At 49.5% G+C, this 22,048-nt stretch overlaps 1 protein-coding gene across 1 annotated transcript; it reads left to right on the top strand.

Moving 5' to 3' along the window:
• Window positions 1-1,355: 1,355 nt before the first annotated feature.
• MIS18BP1 (MIS18 binding protein 1) lies at window positions 1,356-21,660 on the top strand. Its single transcript, XM_054162156.1, has 16 exons — window positions 1,356-1,952; window positions 2,988-3,128; window positions 4,348-4,841; window positions 7,314-7,390; window positions 9,028-9,158; window positions 10,781-10,871; window positions 11,228-11,382; window positions 13,036-13,202; window positions 13,782-13,890; window positions 14,914-15,754; window positions 17,144-17,334; window positions 18,299-18,441; window positions 18,901-19,055; window positions 19,633-19,714; window positions 21,133-21,204; window positions 21,502-21,660. The coding sequence occupies exons 1-16, from the start codon at window positions 1,361-1,363 to the stop codon at window positions 21,601-21,603; spliced, it is 3,543 nt and encodes a 1,180-aa protein (XP_054018131.1). The 5' UTR covers window positions 1,356-1,360; the 3' UTR covers window positions 21,604-21,660.
• The last annotated feature ends 388 nt before the right edge of the window (window positions 21,661-22,048 follow it).

The following is a 22,048-nucleotide window of genomic DNA, read 5'->3' as shown; positions in this document are numbered from 1 at the left end:
TCGCCCTCTGGACAGTTACAGCTTGGGGTCACTCTGCAGGCCAGGTCCTACAGGCCACAAAGAGAGGCCTCAAACACAAGCCCTACGAGGAGAGGCTGAGGGAGCTGGGATTGTTTAGCCTGGAGAAGAGGAGGCTCAGGGAAGACCTTATTGCTCTCTACAACTACCTGAAGGGAGGTCGTAGCCAGGAGGGGGTTGGTCTCTTCTCCCAGGCAACCAGCACCAGAACAAGGGGACACAGTCTCAAGCTGTGCCAGGGGAAGTTTAGGCTGGAGGTGAGGAGAAAGTTCTTTGCCGTTGGAATGGGCTGCCCAGGGAGGTGGTGGAGTCACCATCCCTGGAGGTGTTCAAGAGGGGATTGGATGTGGCACTTGGTGCCATGGTTTAGTAGTCATGAGGTCTTGGGTGACAGGTTAGACTTGATGAGCTCTCTTTTCCAACCTTATTGATTCTATGATTCTACCTTCCTTTTCCCTGCCGTGTCCGTACCTGAAAGGCAGTAGCACGGCGCAGAGGCAGGTCTCTGGCTGCGCTGCGCTCGCTCCCAGCTTCCCCCTCCTCTGAGAGCCTGCAGCGCTCTATCCATCCCTGTGCCCTATTCCCAGCCCAGAGTGCTGTTCCACGCTCGTTTAATGGGGTTAACGGGTGCAAAACGTTTGCTACCGAGCTCTCCCTTCCTTCACCAACAACTCAACCCAACTGGAGGCTCCCCTACAGAAACAAAATCGCCGTTGCTCTGAGGACAGCGCTCGCTGCTAGGCAGACCAGCCCCTCGCTGGCGCCGCTTCAGCCACTAACGGTCGCCAGCGCGAGGATAGAGCCACAGGCCAGTGAACCACCGCTCAGAGGAGAGAGGGGTGCCGCAGGAGAACATGCCCCTTCCACCTCCCTAAAAAAGGCTCCACCATTTCCGGTTTGCGCTCGTTCCCCTTTCTCGCCCTGAATGGCGCCGTCCAAGATGGCAGTGATGTCACAGGTTCTCTCCACCAATGGGAGCGCGGCGGCTGCGCTCAAATCATTCTGACTGCGATGGCGGGCTCGGTGACTGCGCGCGCGGAGGTTGGTACCGTAGCCCTCTGAGGGGAAGGACCGAGCGGAACCGAACGCTGTCGGGGACCGGCTCGGCCCTCACCGGGGCGGGGCGATACCGCCGGTGAGAGGCCTGACTGGGCCGACACGACACCGCTGTGAGGGGTCGAGCTGTGGGGAGACCGCCGTGTAAAGCCGGGCGGGGCCGAGCCCAGCCCAGCCCGCCATGAGGGGCCTAACCAGGCTGGGGCGGGAATATTGTGAAGGGCCAGGTAGAGCCGAGGACAGGTCACCGAGAGAGGCTGAACCGCGTCTGGTAGAGACTGGTACCATGAGGGGCCGAGCCGCGGCCGATCTGTGCGCAGACACGATCGTGACGCCCGCCCGCCGGCCGGGAGAGCTGCCCTTCCGCTCGGTGCCCTTCAGCTGCATCCCCGAGGGGACGCTGACCCCGCTGAAGGAACTCCTGAGGTCTCACGGTACCGCCAGGATCTGTCCAGCTAGCGGGAGAGAGCCGGCGGGCCCTGCGGGAAGCCGCCCCGGAGGGCCGGAGCCTGACACTGCTCTCCAGTCCACGGCGCTGGCAGGGAGCACGACCTGCAAGGAACTGCTAGATGTCAGCAAGGTCCTGGACAGACTGCTCCCCAGCCCGCAGCGCTGCCTAAAGCGACGGGCGAGTGAGCGACCTGCCAGCGACAGCCATCTCAAAGTCTTCCAGCGGATGAAAACCAAGGCCTCGCAGAAGCAGCAGGACCCCGGGCAGCCGACGAGCGAGGAACCACCGAGGAGCTGCAGCACGGACTTTATCCTGACCCCCAACCCAAAACCGGGGGAGCAGGGAAGAAGGCTTGAGAAAACAGTCATAGCAGAAGATCAGGAGAGAGGAGCCAAGGGGCCTGCTGAGTGTGTCCAGCCAACAGAAGGTTTGTTCATGGCTTCTCTAAAACAGACGTTTTGCCCTAGACTTTGAGCTTGATGTGGCTTTTGCTTGTGGCTCTTCCTGGCTCTAAGAAAAGCAGAGCAAGGTGTCTATACTGGTACCAGTACTACCTTTCCCTGTATGGTTAGGAGTTTTTCATAGAATGGTTTGGAAGGGATCTTTAAAGGACTCCAACCCCTCTTCAGTCAGCAGGGACATCTGCAACTGAATCAGGTTGCTCAGAGCCCCAGTGTGACCTGGAATGGTTCCAGGGATGGGGCATCTCCCATGTCTCTGGGCAAACTGGGGCAGGATCTCCTTACCCTCAGTGTCAAACACTTCTTTATGATCTTTTAAAATAATTTGTTCTGAAGTCACTCTACATATACAAAGGAGTACTGGAGGCAAAGAAGGGAGTTGCTGTCTCTTGTCTTTGTCATCGTCAGTGCTGGGTCCAGCTCTGGAGCCCTGTACACAGCAGTGACATGGACCTGTTGGAACAGGACCAGAGGTGGCCACAGTAATGACAGGAGGGCTGGAAGCCTTCTGCTGTGAGGACAGACTGAAAGAGTTGGAGTTGTTCAGCCTGGAGAAGAGAAGGCTCCAGCGAGACCTTCAAGGTGCTGATCAGAAAGCTGGGGACAGACTTTTGAGCAGGGGCTGTTGCAACAGGACAAGGGGTGATAGTTTGAGACCGGAGAGAAGGGGGAAATGTTTGACAGTGAGGGTGGTGAGATCCTGTTCCAGATTGCCCAGAGAGATGGGAGATGCCCCATCTCTGAACCCATTGTTTGGGGCTCTGACCAACCTGCTGTAGTTGTAGGTGTCCCTGCTGACTGCAGGGGGGTTGAAGTGGATGACCTTTATATGTTGCTTCTAACCCAAACCTGACACACACCTGGGGGTGTTTCTCAGGTGCAGCTGAGGCTACAGACCACCTAACCCGTGATGAAAAGAGAAAGCTCTTGTTGCTCACCCATCTTGGCAAAGAAAACATTGTTCTTCCCCAAATTCCAAGATTATTTGTGTTCTTTTCCAGGTTTAAATGGCTCTCTGTTTCCTGATAAGCGACCCATGAGAGCTCTAGCCAAAGGCCCTCTTGTCTCAGAGTCCCCTCAGAAGTTCTTCCTGCGTGTCAAGAAAAAATTGCAGCAGCAGCAGCAAAAAGGTACCTCTTGGTGTTGCTCCTAAGAATACCTCCAAAGCTTCCTTGGCCTCAGGATGTCTGTTTTGCTTGTGAACTCTTTGGAGATCATTATTCTCTTTCTCTGCATGCAGTGAAAATCTGCAGATCTGCCTTTTCAAACCTGGAGGTGGCCTTTAGAGTTGGTTTAAACATGGTGTAGGGGTGTGGGCTGCTGACCTCGAAGCTTGAGGTTGTCAGTCTGTTAGAGTGCATTCTAACAATGAAAGTCACCTTTCTCCAGGCATCCTGATTCCTTCTCTAGAGAGATTCTAAAGCCCCCTGGCCATTGTCTTCCTGGGCAAGCTGCTGTGGGTGCATTAGCAGGGGGGTTGGACTGGATGATCTCCAGAGGACCCTTCCAACCTCCACCCTGTTGGCATTCTGATGTGGTTGAGTCCTCTGTGTAACACCTCACCATTTCAATGTGAAACTTAGTGGGAAAATCCTTAACCTCACTTGCTGAATGTTTTTGTTCCTTGGCTTTTAATACATAAAAAGAAAATGTTTGCTTCTGCAATATCATCTATCTTTGGTTTTTCTTCTCCCTCTATTCTTTCTTGATGGTGACCCCATGTGAGCTTCTGTCCTGTAGTCTACATTTGGAAATGCAGATGAAGAACACAGAATCATAGAACTGTTGTTGTTGGAAAAGCACTTTAAGATCATGCAGTCCAACCGTTCTCTACCTCTGCCAAGGCTGGTGCTAAACCGTGTTCCTCAGCAGCACACCTCAGCTTTGCAACACCTCCATGGATGGGGATTCAGCCACTGCCCTGGCCAGCCTGTTCCAGTCTTTGACAACCCTTTCAGTGAAGAAATTGTTCCTCATGTCCATTCTAGAGTTCCCCTGGGGCAAGCTGAGGCCATTTCTTCTCATCCTGTCAGTTGGTCTCTTCTCCCAGTGAACAACCCCACCTGGCTCCAACCACCTTTCAGGGAGCTGTAGCAAACCAGGTCTCCCCTCAGCCTCCTTTTCTGCAGGCTGAACAACCTCAGGTCCCTCAGCTGCTCCTCACCATTCCTGTTCTCCAGGTCCTTCACTACCAGCTTCATTGCTGCGTTTTGGAAATGCTGCAGTACCTCAATGTCTTTCTTTTAGTGAAGGCCATCATGATGCATTCCAGAGTCTTGGGAGGTAATTTTCTGGATGTAATCCTTGTTACTTCTCAAAATCACTCATCTCTTTCTTATTCCTTTTATTTTTCTTGGGCAGATCCTTCAAACCCAATCAAGCAGAACCTTCCTCCTTCCACCCTTACAGAAAAGTCATCAGTGCAGACTGTGCTGGCTGAGGAGCTGAGGAATGACCCTGCAGAGAGCGTGGCCACCAATATGGATGATCACGATACGTTTGTTGTGGAACCCATCGATGCTGATGGTGAATCCTCTGATGACACAGATGTTGTTTCTGGCAATATAATCTCTTCTCCTTTCAAAAATGGGGATCAGTTGGGAGAAAAGTGGCAAAACAGAGAAGCCAAGCAAACTGAACTTCATCAAGACAGAAGACAGTTGCAGCCAAATAACAAGGAGCCTGCTCAAGAAGTAGACAAGATCTCAGAGGCAAATGCCAGAAAGTGCTTTTGTAGTATCATGCTGGCTTCTCCCAATGTCCACATTCCCAGGAAGCAAAAGAAGAGAGAAGAGTTTAATGTCCCATCAAATAAACCTCCTACAGATCAAGCTGCTGGCAGAGCAGAGAAAGAGGTGGGAGAACTTAATTCTTCAGGGCAGCTGCTGCATTCCTGTGGGCTGGTTTCAGATCATTCTGGAGAGTTAGTTAATTTTTTCTTGTCAAGAACAATGAGCACTGGGAGGAGAATGAACTGGGATTTTAGATCTTGCTGGTAAACATCTGGAGAAGAGCAGCCTGAGAGGGGATCTTCTCAATCTTCAGCAAGAGCTAAAGGACCTGTTGGGGGAAAGAGGATGGGGCCAGAGTCTTGTCAGTGTCTCCCAGTGACATGACAAGGGACAATGGGCACAAAATGGTACCCAGGAGGGTATAAAGATGGGGAGAAACTTACTTGGTGTGAGGGTGCTGAACCTCTGGAGCAGGCTGCCCAGAGAGGTGGTAGAGACTCCAGGATGTTGTGATCCTGGGCAAGCTGCTGTGGGTGCCCCTGCTTTAGCAGGAGGGTTGGACTGGATGATGTCCAGTGTTCCCTTCCAACTCCCACCATCCTGGGATTCTGGAATTTTGAAACCTGCTGCATTACTCAGTGATTCCCCTCATAAGCTGCCATGTTTCAGTTACCTTTGTTCCCTGGCAAAATCCATGGGTTTGCAGTCCTCTTTTAGTTCAGCAAGTTGTTTCACAGAAACCTTCAGGTTGGAAAAGACCCTCAGGATCACCAAGTCCAACCCATACCCTCTCCCTACGAGGAGAGGCTGAGGGAGCTGGGGTTGCTTAGCCTGGAGAAGAGGAGACTCAGGGGTGACCTTATTACTCTCTACAACTACCTGAAGGGAGGTTGTAGACAGACGGATGTTGGTCTCTTCTCCCAGGCAAGCAGTACCAGAACAAGAGGACACAGTCTCAGGCTGCGCCAGGGGAGGGTCAGGCTGGATGTTAGAAAAAAGTTCTATACAGAAAGAGTGATTGCACATTGGAATGGGCTGCCTGGGGAGGTGGTGGAGTCACCATCACTGGAGGTTTTTAGGAGGAGACTTGACGGGGTGCTTGGTGCCGTGGGTTAGTTGTTTGGGCGGTGTTGGATTGGTTGATGGGTTGGATGCGATGATCTTGAAGGTCTCTTCCAACCTGGTTTATTCTATGTATTCTATTCTATGTATAGCCATACTGTACAAAGTTCACCCCTAAACCATATTACCTAGCACCACAGGCAAATGACCTTTAAACACATCCAGGTTGGTGACTCAACCACCTCCCTGGGCAGCACTGACCAGTGCCTGACCACTCTTTCCCTGAAAAAATGTTTCCTAATGTCCAGTCTAAATCTACCCACTCACAGCTTGAGGCCTTTTCCTCTTGTTCTATCACTAATTACCTGGGAGAAGAGACCAGCACCAGCCTCTCTACAATGTCCTTTCAGCTAGTTGAAGACAGTAATGAGGTCTCTCCTCAGCCTTCTCTTTTTTTAAACCTTCAGCCCCAGCTCCTTCAGTTGCTCTTCATAAGATTTCTTCTTCAGGCCCTTTACCAGCTTCATTGCCCTCCTCTGCATTCAGTCCATTCTCCCTCACACTTAAGTACATTTGATGTTAAAAAGTTGGCCCAGATAGCTCTTGGTGTTAAAGACTTGTGCCTGAACAGAAGGTGCTGGAAGAGATCATAGAATGGTGGGGGTTGGAAGGGACCTCCAGAGATCATCCAGTCCAACTAGTTTTCCCAGGATCAAAATACCCATGTGGCTTTAGAATCTCTCCAGAGATGGAGGCTTCACAGTCTTTCTGGCCGGCCTGCTCCAGGGTTCCAGCACCTTCACAACCAAGCAAGTTTCTTCTCCTGTTCAGATGGAACCTCCTGTGTTCCAGTTTGTGCCTGTTGCTCCTTGTCCTGCCCCACTGAAAAGAGCCTGGCCTCCTCTTCCTGACACCCACCTTTCAGATATTTGTAAACATTGATCAGATCCCCTCTCAGGCTGCTCTTCTCCATGCTCAACAGCCTCAGGTCTCTCAGGTTTTCCTCCTCACAGAGATGCTCCAGGCCGCTCAGCATCTTCCCAGCCTTCACTGGACCCTGTCCAGCAGTTCCCTGTCTCTCTTCAACTGGGAAGCCCAGAACTGGACCCAGAGCTCCAGATGTGGCCTCACTAGGGCTGAATAGAGGGGAGGAGAACCTCCCTTGATACTCTTTCTTTATGCTGCACAGAGTACATTCCTGGTCACTAGAGATCTGAGCAGGCGCTGGCTACAGGTGTCAGGTACCTTTCCTTTTGTGAGGAGCTTTTTAGATGTGCTTGAGTTCCAAGACAATACCTCTGTTTTAGATCTCAAAGCCAACATCAAATGTCTCAAAATGTGTCTAATTCCTGGCAGTTTTGTGCTTTAGAGTCCAGCTTGAAGATGCTTCAGCACGGATGTGTGGAATGGTTAGTTTTAGTTTTCTCTGATGCCTAAACACCTTGAGTTGCACAGGAATTCATGTCCATCTTCCTCACACCTTTCATACCTTCAGTCTCAGCTAAAAATTAATTGTTTTTTCCCTTTGAGCAGAAAAATATCTGCCTCACCAGCTGGAGAATTAAAGTGATGGATGGCAACTCTGCAATCTTTCTGGAGGGAAAACGCAAGTAAGGAGAAGTTTTCTGATTTCAGTGGGGTGAGAAAGATGTTGGTGGGATTTCAGTTTCTGAGATGGAAAGGCTATGCCATCTTCATCTGCAGTTTTGAGTCATGTCTTCTGGGAACATCTGGGTAACTTCTGGAAGCAGCTTCTCATACTTCTGCTGCTGATTTTGCCTCCCCAGCTGAGGACAGGTCCCTTGGCTGCATCCCTACCCTTGAGACACTGCTTGCAGCTCTTGCCATGCTTTCTAAAGGTCTCTGTCTCCAGGCTTAGCCCACTGAGTCTGTCTGCTCCAAAGCCTGTAGCACAGCACAGCTGGGGCATGTGGGGATGAGGCTGAGGCTTGAGGAGAAGAAGGACCCATGTTAGCCCATGGCTTAGGTTGCCCATGACTTAGGCTGAGCTGCACCTTCAAGGAAGGTATTCTTGGTAAGTACAAAGTGATGTTAGAGTTTAAACTTCTCAAGAAAGAGGTGAATTCCTTCAGCTGTGCAGGAGCTGGAGTTTCTACACACAGGAGAGTACCAGTTAAAGAGCGTGAGTTCCAGCCCTGAGCTGACGAAAGAGGAATAGACACACGTTTGTCTAGTAGATCCCTGACAGTTGTGCCACGATGGACTTTCTACATCATTTCTGGTTTGTGGCAGCTTGAAGTGCAGACTGTCCTCAGCCATATCTTCCTGCCATAGTATCTGAGGTGGCACCATTACTCCTACAGCTACGTGGTGAACCATGGCAGCATCTGATCCACCTGAAAACTGACTCTGAGGGGCTCTTGGTGATGTTTATGGTCAGGTCATGTTCACATAGCTGCAAGATCAAGAAAACAAGGGTCAGATTTAACTTGCAGTGAAGTGGTTTGAGGAGCCTGTGGGAAGTAGACCCTTGGAGAGGAGTAATCATAGGATGTTAGGGGTTGTAAGGGACCTTTGAAGATCATCAAGTCCAACCCTCCTGCCAGAGCAGGGCCGTAGAATCTAGCACAGGTTGCACAGGAACACATCCAGATGGGTCTTGAAAGGCTCCAGAGAAGGAGACTCCACAGTCCCTCTGGGGAGCCTGTTCCAGTGCTCTGTGACCCTCACAGTGAAGAAGTTCCTCCTCATTTTGAAGTGGAACCTCCTGTGCTGTAGTTGATATCCATTGCCCCTTGTCCTATCACAGGGTGCAACTGAGCAGAGCCTGTTCCCTCCCTCTTGACACTCAGCCCTCAGATATTTATAAACATTTATTAAATCCCCTCTCAGTCTTCTCCAGACTAAAAAGCCCCAGGGCTCTCAGCCCCTCCTCATAGGGCAGTGCTCCAGTCCCTTAATCATCCTGGTAGCTCTCCACTGGACTCTATCCAGCAGCTCCTTGTCCCTCTTGAACTGGAGAGTCCAAAACTGGACGCAGTATTCCAGGCAAAGTCTCACCAGGGCAGACTAGAGGGGAAGGAGAACCTCCCTTGATCTGCTGGACACACTCCTAATCTACTCTTCCTGTAGTTAGTAACCACCTAACGTAGTTACTTGTCTAGTGGACACCTCTCAACTAAGAGAAGCCCCCACCGCCTCTGGCCACCTTTCGGGGAATACCAACATTCCAGTTTTACCTTCCTTTTCTGAAACCAGTGTGTTGTTTCTCTTCATGCTCTCTCAGGGACAGGAAAGATCAGCTTTGGCACAGTAACGCCGTGACGGAACGCATCACCTCCAACCAAGTGAGAACCTCTTCCGGCAGTGTCTACTTGCTGCAGGGAAGGATTGATGTGGCCTCCATGAGAAAAGAAGGTAAGAAGGTTCTTAATGCAACATCAAACACCTGAGGAGTGTGGCCAGCAGGTCGAGGGAGGTTCTCCTCTGCTTCTGTTCTGCCCTTCTGAGGCCAAAGCTGTAGTACTGGGCCCAGTGCTGGGATCCTCAGCTCAAGAGAGACAGGAAACTACAGGAAAGAGTCCAGTGGAGCCTCCAAAGATGCTGAGGGGCCTGGACCATCTCTGTGAGGAGGAAAGGCTGAGAGACCAGGGGCTGTTGAGCCTAGAAGAGCAGCCACAAAGGGGATATTCTCAATGTTCAGCAAGAGCTAAAGGACTTGTTAGGGGCAGAGGATGGGGCCAGACTCTTCTCAGTGGCAGGACAAGGGGCAATGGGAACAAACTGGAACCCAGGAGGTTCCACCTGGACAGGAGGAGCAATGTGTTTGTTGTGAGGGTGCTGGAGCCCTGGAGCAGGCTGCCCAGAGAGGTTGTGAAGTCTCCCTCTCTGGAGAGATTCCAAACCCACCTGGACATTGTGATCCTGGGCAAGCTGCTGTGGGTGCCCCTGCTTTAGCAGGGAGGTTAGACTGGATGATCCTAGAGTTCCCTTCCAACCCCACCATGCTGGGATTCTGGGATGTTCAAGCTGTTTAAATGCTAGTGAGTATGAAGCTGACCCCTTGAACAGAATCACTTGCCAAGCCAGCCAAACCATATTCTTCAGTTTTCACACTGAGAAATAAGTTTTTAATCCTGTATCAGCACATACTCTCATGTGGGGGTTGGACTAGATGGTCTTCAAAGATCCCTTCTAAACTAAACTGTGATGTCATTGTGTGATCTATGGAAATAATGAGGTTGGAAGAGACTTTGATATCATCAACTCCAACTGTCTGCTTAGAGCTTACAATCCCACCACTACTGCTACAACAGTACCTAACAGTAACTCGTAACCACACCTGCTCCCCTGCCACCACAGGCATCATTTTCCTCTTCTCAAGACTGAATTTCCCCATTTCATGTGCATTCTGTAGCTCTTCTCTTGTGCTTTCTGGCCAGCATTTTCTATCCACAGTACCATCAGACTGCAGCTATCCTCACCAGTATGCATAATTTTCTCCAAAGTTGGAATGGTTGGAACTAGATGATCTTTAAGGTCCCTTCCAACCCAGACCATTCTATGGATCTATGAAGTTTAGGAATCTCCTTGAGAGCCCACATCATGATGGGATTCATTTTATTCCTCATTTTCCATTTAAACCCACTGAGGTTCTTCCTTATTATACTTGCTCTCTTTTAGGAACACCTCCCTCAACCTTCTGGCTTCACTCTTCTTCATGCACCCCAGGAGACCATTTGCCTTCTTGGCCACAAGAGCCCTTTGCTGGCTCATGGGGACCTTGATGTCCACCAGCACTCCCAGGACCTTGTCTGTGGAGCTGCTTCCCAGCAGGTCACCCTTAGCCTCTACTGGTGCAGGGGGTTGTTGCTCCCCAGGGGCAGGACTGGTCCTTTAGGGTGGGGAAAGTTGTCTGTCTGTAGTGTTTCAAGATGTGGTGGGCTTCAAAGATACTCAGCACCCCACCCTGCTTCAGGCTGTGATTTCTGCCCTGTGTTGAGAAGTGTTGATGTTAACCCCACTGCTGTTCCCAACAGGCTTTCCCTACCAATTCATCAAAAGATTCAGGTTTGGCTTTTCCACGAATTGGAAGAAATATGTTGAGGAGTTCCTTGAGGAAAGGAGGAGGTAACTGCTCTGGAGATTGTTTCATTGCAACATCTTGTAATTACTGATTAAGATTTTGCTGTTTAAATATGTTAGAGAAGTAGAAAAGATTGTAGATGTCTGCATACAGAGAATGTTCCAGGTCCTTACTGCTCAGTTCTTCAGGAGGATCTCTTAAGCTTTCTCCACTGTACTGGTTTGGTTTTATTCCTCTCTTTATCTAGCATGATAGTGACCATACACAAGGGGCTTTGATTTGGTGTTTCATGTGGTGTCTGTGTGGGTTCAGCTGCACTATGCTGGTGACCTTTGGCCAAGGTGAGAAGAAGGCCTTGAGCTTACCTTGGGTTTTTTGCTGTTAAAATCTACATTGTTAGGAAAGAACAAAAGCAAACCACTGATGAGAATGAAGATGCTGACCCATTGACCATGGACATGCTGAACACTGGAGCAGGCACAGCAAGCAATGGAGAAAGACCTGATCTCAGAAACACCGTTTATGAAGTACTGCCAAAGGTTGATGAGAACACTTGTGAGTATTTAATTATCCTGTCCTTCAGAAAAGAAGAAAAAGTGGCTTTTTTCCTTCTGTTGGTCTTAGTTTGAACTCACATCAAGTCCTTGAGCAGCTTGATGGCATCTTAATGGTTTTCACACAGGGAAGGCAGCTGGGGCTGGAGAGAAGTGATTGTGGGACAATTCATTACCAAAGGAATTGGTTGCTCCTGGATTTGTTAGGAAGGAGTAGAGATACAGAACTACTGGAGAGAGTCCAGGGGAGGCTCTAAAGATGCTGAAAGTCCTGGAGCATCTCTGTGAGGAGGAAAAGCTGAGAGACCTGGGGCTGTTGAGCCTGGAGAAGAGCAGTCATGCAGGGGATCTGATCAATGCTCAGCAAGAGCTAAAGGGCCTGTAGGGGGGCAAGCTGATGGGGCCAGGCTCTTGTCAGCGGTGCCCAGTGACAGGACAAGGGGCAACAGACACAAACTGGAACCCAGGAGGTTCCACTTGAAGATGAGGAGAAACTTGTTTGGTGTGAGGGTGCTGGAGCCCTGGAGCAGGCTGGAGAGAGGTTGTGGAGTCTCCTCTGGAGAGATGCCAAACCCAGTCATTGTGATCCTGGGCAAATTGCTGCGGGTGCTTCTGCCTTAGCAGGGAGGTTGGACTGGATGATCTCCAGAGGTCTCTTCCAACCTCCCACCATACTGTATTACTCTATGAGAACTTTTGGCTTTAACTTTGAATTTTTAATATCTTATTGTAAATTCCAAACTTCATTATACTGTTAGATAAAGGTTTGATCAGATTCCTCCCTCCAGAGAGGTGTTCAAGGCCAGGCTGGATGAAGCCTTGAGCACCTGGTCTAGTGGGAGGTGTTCCTGCCTATGGCAGGGAGGATGGAACTCGATGATCTTTAAGGTCCCTTCCAACTTAAACTATTCCATGATTACTTCCCAATGTGACAAAAGCTGTTTGGTTTTGGTTTTTTTCCCCTCTCATTTCATAGAATCAGTCAGGGTTGGAAGGGACCACAAGGGTCATCTAGTTCCAACCCCCCTGCTATGGGCAGGGACACCCCACACTAGATCAGGCTGGCCAGAGCCTCATCCAGCCTGGTCTTAAACACCTCCAGGGATGGGGCCTCAACCACCTCCCTGGACAACCCATTCCAGGGCTTCACCACTCTCATGGGGAAGAACTTCCTCCTCACCTCCAGCCTGAATCTCCCCACCTCCAGCTTCGTTCCATTCCCCCTAGTCCTATCCCTACCTGATATCCTGAGAAGTCCCTCCCCAGCCTTCTTGTAGCCCCCTTCAGATACTGGAAGGCCACAATTAGGTCACCTCTGAGCCTTCTCTTCTCCAGATTGAACAGCTCATTTGTTAAAGGCTTTCCACTGTGACAACTTCTCTTCCTTATTCTATTGCCCTGTCTGACTCTTACTGTGCTTAGAAGTTTATATATCCTGTAAAAAGCTGTAAACTGTAGAACCTTTGGGTCATACTAAGGTGTGGGCTTTCATTTCTAACTGATTGCTTTTCAAAGAAGAAAATCAAACTTGGTGGCGTGGTCTACATTTTCCACATGGTCAGTGAAAAGGAGCTGCTTGGTGAAGTCTGCCCAGGGGAATTTTCACTACAGCATTTTGGACTATTTGGGTTTTGTTTGTTTTCTTTCCTCACAGATAAAACCCCAAAACAGAGTCGGGTAGGGAGTGACTCAGAGAAGGTTTACACCCGTAGCGGTCGTCTTGTGAAGCCACCCCTCAGCTTCTGGTGTGGGCAAAGGCAGTTTGTGGATAGGGATCTGAATGTTACCTTAGAAGAAGGTGGAACAGATTATCTGAGCCTGGTAAGGGTCTTCTGCTTATGGCTGCTTCAGTCTGTCATAAATCTACTTAAATTCAAAGGGAGCCTGGCTCTGTTGCTTCAGCTTTAGGCATGTGTATGGCTGCTCCTTGAAAGGAGGTTAGAACCAGGTGGGGGTTGGTCTCTTTTTCCCAAGGAACAAGGGAAAGGACAAGATGAAATGGCCTCACGTTGCAGCAGGGGAGGTTTAAAGTTGGACATAAGAAGAAAATACATCATTGAAAGGTTTCTCAAAGATTGGCCCAGGCTACCCAGGGAAGTGGCTGAATCCCTATCCCTGGAAGTGTTTCAAAGCTGCAGAGATAAGATGCTGAGGGAGATGGTTTAGCACCAGCCTGGGTAGTTAAGAGAATGGTTGGACTTGATGGTCTTAAAGGTCTTTTCCAACCCAAACCATTCTGTGATTCCATAACCACCTGTGCTCATCACAGGGTGTTTAGCAGGCACTGATGACAGTGTGACTCAGAATCTTTGTCCTGCATGTTTGGCTTTTTCAGGGCTGCTGTCCTTAGGTCTGGTGTCTAATCCCTATTGGTTGAGCTGAAATTGTTTTGTTTTGAAGCTGTCAAGTACTGAAAAATCTCAAAGAAAGACCAGTTCTGTCTCTAAGGAGAGAAAACGAAAGGAAGTCACGAAGGCATTGGAAGAAACACCCAAAATCCAAAGTAAAGGTAAAAAAAACAGTTGTGGGTTTGGTTTTCTTTCCTTTTCTTTCAGAAATACTGATCAGAATCAGTGGCCTTACGAGGTGTGTGCTGAAACAGTATGGTGATCTTTTAATGGTTGATTGGTTTGTTTTCTATAAGAGTAGCATTAACTCCATGTGGACAGCTCCAAATGTAAACTCTGTGTAAATGCCATTTTCACATGCATAAAGGGAACACTTTCTTTCTGGACATTGGAATGGAAAGGATTGTGGGTTTTGTGAGGTTTCTCCTCCTGTCACTTTGGCCACAAAGATGTTGCATGTCACTGGAGAGAGGCTGAAAAAGGGTGGAGTTCAGCACTCTAGTGAGCTGCAGTCTGGCTTTGCTTCCCAAGATGTAGGAATTAAATGCAGTGTGCTCTTGTGGCCAAGGAGGCCAGTGGTCTCCTGGGGGGTGTGAAGAAGAGTGTGGCCAGCAGATCAAGGGAGTATTCCCTCCCCCTCTACTTTGTCCCGGTGAGGTCACATCTAGAGTCCTGAGTTCAGGGCTCAAGAGAGACAGGAAGCTACTGGAGAGAGTCTAGTGGAGGCACCAGAGCTGCTGATGGGCCTAGAACATTTCTGTCAGCAGCCTGAGAGGGGATCTTCTCAATGCTCAGCAGGAGCATTGGGAACCTGTGGGTGTGCCAGAGGATGGGGCCAGACTCCTGTCAGTGGTGTTCAGGGACAGGCAAGGGGCAATGGGCACAAACTGGAACCCAGGAGGTTCCACCTGAACAGGAGGAGAAACTTGTTTGGTGTGAGGGTTCTGGAGCCCTGGAGCAGGCTGCCCAGAGGGTTGAACTGGATGATCTCCAGAGGTCCCTTCCAACCCCTACCCTGCTTGGAGTCTCTAAATGCTTATGTAGGAAAAGTGTTTTAATACTTTTTACTTGTAATGCAAAGTGGGGAATATCAGAGCTCTGACAACAACATAAAATATGCAGCAAAAGATTCTCTGTGATGTTGCACTCCACGATGTGACGTTCTCCAACATAAACTCTTTCAGGGAAGAGCAATGACACAGGAGCGAGTTCCAGGGGAGATCTCAAGCCCACTGGGAGCAAGAAGGCCAGGCGCTTCGTTTCAGATGAGGAGGAGAGCGAGCAGGCAGGTTTTGCCACGAGAAGCAAAGCACAGCTTTCTGCTAGGCTGAACTCCTCCAGTGCTGAAGCACTCAGCAGACAGAACAGCCGAGCCCCACAAGTGAGGAAGGAGAAGAGAGAAGCAGGCCGGGGACAGCAGACTGTCCATCAGCACAGGTACAAGTCCTGCTTGAGGTCCAGCAAACGGCTTCAAGACCAACGGTTAAGAGCTGTATCATCAAGTACAGGTGAGGAAGAAGAATCTAGTGAAGATGGCACCCTGTCTGTCAAAAGAAAGAATGAACCTGTGTTCAATAAAAAGACTCCAACCTTTGAACTCTCCTCTTACTGTAGAGGTTCATGGGATGACAATAAGAAGGTACATAGTGAGCAGAGGACAGTGAAGCAGTCTGCTGCCTCCCATCACATGGTGTTGAGGCAAAGTGAGCCTGGATCCACTGATGGTGGTGATTCTCTTGGAGAAAAACCACCTTCTGATGAGTCCTCTTTCCTCCTGCCGGAGAAGGAAACAAGGGGAAGAAGGTTCAACCATCTGAGCTGTTTGGAGTCTGACACGGAGCCTGAAACTGGCACAGAAGAGCTTCAGGTGAAAGGGAAGAACTCAAAAGTTCCTAATAAAAGAAAAGCTTCTCAAGTTTCTAACCCTGCCAAGTCTTCAGCAGCCAAAGCAAGAGAACAGGAGAGGGAAAAGGTGCAGAGGGCAGCCGATGAGTGGTCTGAAAAGGAGCTACAGAAGCTTCACAGGCAAGTGGCTGTTCTGTCACAGGGCAGGGTTTCCCTCACCTGGGGAGGCAGAATATTCTCAGGGCTTAGGTTTCCCAGATTCAGGCACTGATGCTATTTTGAAGGAATCCTTTATGTTTAAACTCCCTCTTAAAGAATTCATGTTAACAAAGTAAAAATTGGTGAAACAAAGGAGATACTTGGGAGTTAGCTGAAGTAATTGCAGGCCACAGCTGCCACCATTCTATGCAGCTATGAAAGACAGTGACACCTCAAGCAACTTCTTTGTGGATGTACTATTCTATCACTATTCTAGTGATAAACATCCTCTGAGTAAACTACAAAACCACAAGCAGGTCAGGATAGGGTGAACTGCTCCTCTTTAGGGTACAAGTGTTGCTCTTCATGACTTAGAGGGGCAGAGGCAGCATTTTCTCTCCCTTGATGGAATAAACACAATGTGCTTACAGCTTTGAGTGCATTAAAGGGGAGATCTGCAAGATGGTTTATTAGTGCATTAATTACTTAATACTTAAAAGATTTAATATATTAAGTAATAAAATGAGCATGTTTGGGTTTGTTTCTCTTAGATTAGAAGCCTGAAAAGACATGAGGTGATCCTGCTTTAGCAGTGAGTTGGATTAAGTGGCCTTTAGAGTCCCTTCCAACCCAAACCATTTTACGAATCTCCAGAGATCCGTTCCAACCTCCATCACGCTGGGACTGGGTGAGCTCATGTCTCAGGGGTGAGGGGACCTGCTGCAGATGAATTTATCTTGTATCTGGATATGGACAAGGTATCAGAGACAATCGTAGAATGGTTTGGGTTGGAGGGGACCTTCAAGATCATCTTGTTCTAACCACCATGGGCAGGGACACCTTCCAGGTTGTTAAAGGCCTCATCCAACCTGGCCTCAAACACCTCTGGTGGGGGGCATCCAGAACCTTCCTGGACAACCTGTTCCCAATGTCTTCACCACTTTCACTGTAATGAATTTCCTCCTAATGTGCAGTCTAAATTTGCCCTTTTCCAGCTTATCTATCCTCTTTGAGCTTATCTCAGATTGTTCCAGCTGGAACAAGATCCTCTACAACCAAGGCATAGTGTTCTTCCCAGGACAGCCAGCAGGTTTCTGGGAGTTTGACCCAGCAAGGTTCTCCAGCATGACATATCATAGAGAAATTCCTTGCAGTGAGGGTGGTGAGACACTGGAATAGGTGGCCCGGGGAGATTGTGGATGGCCCCCTCCCTGGATGTGTTCAAGGCAATGAGGCCTTTAGCAGCCTGGTGTAGCAGAAGATGTTGCTGCCTGTGGCAAGGGGTTGGAACTAAATGATCTTTAAGGTCCCTTCCAAACCAAACCATTCTGTGATTCTATGGCACGAGCTGTGGCTTTGTTCTCTTGGCAGGGCTGTGGCATCCTTTCCCAAGCACAGAAGTGGCTTCTGGCTGGAGGTGGCCATGGCGGTGGGCTCGCGCTCGGCTGAGGAATGCCATCATAAGTACACGGAAGAGCAAGAGGCAAAAGGTTCCAAGCCCCACACCAACAAGAGCAACACTTCAGCAAAACCAGCAGAGAAGGGTACTGAGACCTTGCTCTGGGGGTGTTGCAGACTTCAAACCATTTCTGGTTCAGGATTTGTTGGGCAGTGAGAGATGGGGACAAAAACACGTGTTGTGGGAGGGTCAGGGTTTGGTGGAGCATCTCATGAAGGACTAAAGTACAAGAGGAAAAAGAATGTTTTTAGAGTTCTCTAGTTTGGGGCACGATGTGGAAGATTTAACCTGGCCTTACCAACTGAGGGCAAATAGTCACAGACTGGATTGGGTTAGGTTGGGAAGAAATTTAAAGGTTATCTAGGCAGTCATCAGGGACAACTGCAACTAGAAAAGGTTGCTCAGACCCCCGAACAAGCTGACCTCCAATGGTTCCAGGGATGAGGCATCTACCACTTCCCTGGTTTATATCCAGCCTGACTTGGACACTTGAAAAATAGCTGTGACCTATGGAACCATCATATACCAGCTGCTGTCTGGCACCTGCAGTGGCTGTGTGAAGTCTGCAGGAAGCTTCTGATGAATATGGGGACAGACTTCTGAGCAGAATCTGGTGTGACAGGAAGAAAAGGGTTGATGATCTGAACTAAGAGAGGGAGATGCAGACAGAAGAGAAGGGAGAAATGTTTGACACTAAGGGTGGTGAGAGCCTGGCCCAGGACATCCAGAGAGGTGGAAGTTGCCCCATCTCTGAAGCCATTGCAGGTCAGGTCGTTTGGGGCTCTGAGCAACCTGCTCCAGTTGCAGATGTCCCTGCTGACTGCAGGGGAGTTGGACTGGGAGACCTTTAATGTCCCTTCCAACCCAAACCAGTTTGATTCTGGAATAAGATGTAGCAGAGAGGTTTTATTTCAAGCCATCAGTTGTCTCAGAACTCAGAGGATCACAAGGAAGCTGTGAGAGATTCTCAAGGAGGAGGGACTGGGCTCTGTCAGTGGCATTGGGTAGTTGGTGAGTTGTCAAACCATGTCCCTGCTGCCTTAGAACAAGGGATGTTTTGATTCCTGTAGACAAGAAGGAGCCAGTCATAAGTGCCAAAGTGGGAACCTTCAAGAGGAAGCAGCAGATGAGGGACTTCCTGGACCATTTGCCAAAGGACAACCATGATGACATTTTCACTGCCACACCCTTTCAGAACAGAAGAGTAAAGGTAAATCTGAACCTTTCCAGTCTTCCTCTCTTCAAAGTGAACAGACCAGAAGTTCACTGAGTAACCCTCCTGTCCCCCTCCTGTGTATAGCCCTGCTCAGGTCCTTCTCCTGATCACTGATGGCCGACTTTGACCCTGTAGCTTTAATCAGAAATTCTTTTGGGGCTGTGTAGTAGGCCAGAAAATGTTTGCCATCCATGGAAGGAGCAGCAAGAGCAAGATTGAAGCATCGCTTAGCTGCTGTGTGGAGACCTTCCTACATATGTGCTGTGCGTCTGCCTAAGGGACATGGTGGAGTCAAGGCAGGGAATGGAGTGAGGTCTACACAGAGAGTCTGGGTCTCCTCCACATGGGGACAAGGGATACAGCAGTGGTTCACAAGAGTCTGTTTCCCACTGCCAGACCCATGAGAAGTCTCAGGAGCTGTGTTAAGAGGGTGGGTCTGATCTGCCTTTGCAGTTGCCAACGCTGTGTGAAACCCAAGATGATTACGAGGAGGAGGAGGTCTTTGCACTTAGGGACAACCCCATCACACCTTCCTCAGCCATCTTCCCTATGGTGAAAACCCCACAGTGTGAGCACATCAGCCCTGGCATGCTGGCACCCATCAACAGGTAGGAATTCATTCCAGTGTCCTCTGCTCACCTTTTCCTTTGGATTTTCTGCAAGGTTGTCTTTTGTGTTCTAAGCAGCATCACTTCTGGAACTGGGACACCAGGTCACTTCCATATTTAGTGTGCAGTCCTGGAGGGACTTGTTTAGGAAAAGCCCTTTCCTTTGGCAGTGTGAGCAATCAACTGACCAGAGGCCACAAAACCAGCGTCCATCTCCTGTCCAGTGTCCTCCTCCTCTTGGAGAAGGTAGTGGTTTGAGCTTCAGCCTCAGCAAAGCTTCCTCTGCTGCTTTTGAGTCTAACCTCCTAGCTCAGTTTCTTCAACTTAATTGAAACTGGAATGGAAACATTTTATCTGAAGGACAAGAAATGAGCTTCCTCTGAGAAATGGTGGGGCTTTGCCTGGTAACCATGTCCTCTGATTAACCCCTCCCACAGTTGCTGTCCCCTTGAGGTGACCAGCAGATGCTTTTGATGGCCATGCCCAGGGCCTTCCCACCTTAGAGTTCTCTAGTGCCTCTACCTGTGTGCAGCAGGCAGCAGGGTGGTGACACTAAGGTGCTGGGTTTCCTCTACAGGAAGAACTATGACAGGCATGTCTTCAGGATGCAGAAGCAGACACAGAGCAGCAGGGGCACCTGGGACAACATCAAGAAGTCGGTAATGCTGCATCCCCTCAGTGCTGCCCAGATCCACCTCGATCAGCCCAACCTCTGCTGCTTAGGCAGAGGAATCCTGGGACTGCAGACCAGGAACCACCCCCTATGTCCTCCCAGCCTGATGGGTTTTGGGTCTACACTTGGGCAACAAAGGGTCTGGAGAACAGGTCTGGTATTGGGCATAAGGAACAACTTATTCATGGAAAGGTTTGTCAAGGCCTGACCACAGAGGCAGTGGAGGAGTCCCCATCCATGGGAGGGTTTCAAAACTGTAGAACCATGCAATTATGATTCACTGGGTTGGAAGGGACCTTTAAAGATCATCTAGTCCAAACACCTGCAGTCAGCAGGGACATCTCCAACCAGATCAGGTTGCTCAGTGTCCCATTGAATGTCCTCAGGGATGGGGCCTCTTCCCACCTCCCTGGAGCACATTCAAGTGCTCCACCACCCTCACAGTGAAGAACTTCTTCCTAATGTCCAATCTAAACCTACCCTGCTCTAGTTTCAAACCACTGTCCCTTGTCCAAGTGCTGCCAGACCTTGGAAACAGCCCCTGCCCAGCTTTCTTGAGAGGTCCCATTCAGATACTGAAAAGTCATGGAGATGTGGTGCTGAGGGACATGCTGTACTGGTGACCTGGCAGTGCTGGGTTAAAGGTTGGACTCAATGGGCTTAAAGATCTCTCCCAACCAAAACAGTTCTGTGTTTTTTCTGCCCCTGGGTTCTCAGCTTTTCATGGAAAAAGCCAGAAGACTCAGCCCCTGGGAATGCATCTCTAAATGTAGGGACTCTGTAATACCAGGTAAAAATGACCTGTTCCTCTCTACAGAAGAACATAGCAGGAACTTCATGTCTCTGAAGGTCACAAAATTCTGAAGCATCTGCCAACCCAGGAGAAACCCGGTGCTTGTAATCCTGATGATAAATAGCTCTTCTCTAATTAGAACCTCCTCTAAGAAACCAGAATCACAGAGTCACTTAGGTTTGGAGAGACCTCTAAGATCATCCAGTCCAACCCTTAACCCAGCACTGCCAGGTCACCACTAAACCATGTCCCTCAGCACCACACCTACACAACTTTGGAAACTCTTCAGAGATGGACATTCCACCACTGCTCTGGGCAGCCTGGGCCAGGCCTTGACAACCCTTCTGGGGAAGAAATTGTTCCTCCTGTCCAACCTCAGCCTCTCCTCCAACTTGAGGCCATTTCCTCTTGCCCTATTGCTTGTTGCTCTAACACAAGTACAGGCTTTTTTGGGCAACTTGAGGCTATTTCATCTTGCCCACTAAAGTTTTTGTGGCAATGCAGCACAGGGCCTGGGCAGGTCCAGTACAGGACCCAGCCTATCCCAGTTTCCCTAGCTGTTCTGTGCTGGTGCAGGTGTCTAAGAAGACCCTCTCTGTCCTCTCCCTCAGGCTGCAGCAGGTCTGGACACGCCAACTTCATGTAGAACTAAGTTCAGCTATACTCAAAGTAAGTTCTCTTTGGCACTCCTCATTCATTTTAGCTTCCTTCACTTCCTTTTATAGCCTCATAGAATGGTTTGGGTTGGAAGGGACCTTGAAGTTCATCTCGTTCCAACCCTCCTGCCATAGGTAGGGACATCTCCCACTAGACCAGGTGGCTTGAGGCCTGGTTGAACCTTGCCTTGAATATCACCATGGAGGTGTTGGATGTTGGAGGTCTGCAGGCTGTTTCTCCTGAGCCTCTTGGCTTTTTGCACCTCCTGTAGGTGCTTTCCAAACCCACCACACACTAATAACCCCCCCCCCCCCCTTTTTCTCCTTGCAGAGGTGGCCCCAAGTGCTGACGTGGAGAACCTCTTTGTGATAGAGGCAGCAGCCTCCTCAGAGGAGGAGCAGGGTGATGACTACTTTTCTTTTTGAACTCTGTGGATTTTAGTAGCTCAACACTTCGGCACCTTTCTTCTGCAGCCAAGGGGTTGGGGGAGGTTGTGGACCTCCTGGCCTGTGCTGATGTTATGTGTTTTAACACCACTCAGCGTGCTGCCTCTCCTGCCACCTCTGCCCCTTTCTGTTAGTACCGAGTGGCACTTCCTTGCCCAGCTTCCTCCTTCCTCTTTCTCTCTTTCTCCTGAGGGATGGAGAAGTGAACAATGACAGCAAGTACAGAACAAGTTTGGCTTCAATTTCAGCTAAAAGCTGTCCTGGAGTTATGGCTATAAAATAAATAGGTAATGGTATAGCCTCTGCTGAAGGGCTCTGTTCTTACATTAAGGAAAGGTGGGGGGGGGGGAAAGGCTGCTTTTGGGGCCCCTGTGCTCTTTGCAGGGGAGAAAGTGTGCACAAGCTCTCCATCCCACCTCTCTCT

This window comes from Dryobates pubescens, chromosome 5, assembly GCF_014839835.1.
Source record: "Dryobates pubescens isolate bDryPub1 chromosome 5, bDryPub1.pri, whole genome shotgun sequence".
NCBI classification, from domain to species: domain Eukaryota; kingdom Metazoa; phylum Chordata; class Aves; order Piciformes; family Picidae; genus Dryobates; species Dryobates pubescens.
The sequence above is the reverse complement of the archived record's forward strand: the minus strand, read 5'-3'. Positions and strand labels throughout refer to the sequence as shown.

Excerpts from the sequence above, each read along its gene's own strand:
- MIS18BP1 (XM_054162156.1), top strand. The coding sequence starts at position 1,361 with ATGAGGGGCCGAGCCGCGGCCGATCTGTGCGCAGACACGATCGTGACG. Across the intron at positions 3,129-4,347 it reads GCAAAAAGGTACCTCTTGGT|ATCCTTCAAACCCAATCAAG; the intron begins GTTGCTCCTAAG and ends TTTCTTGGGCAG. Across the intron at positions 13,891-14,913 it reads ACCCAAAATCCAAAGTAAAG|GGAAGAGCAATGACACAGGA; the intron begins GTAAAAAAAACA and ends AAACTCTTTCAG.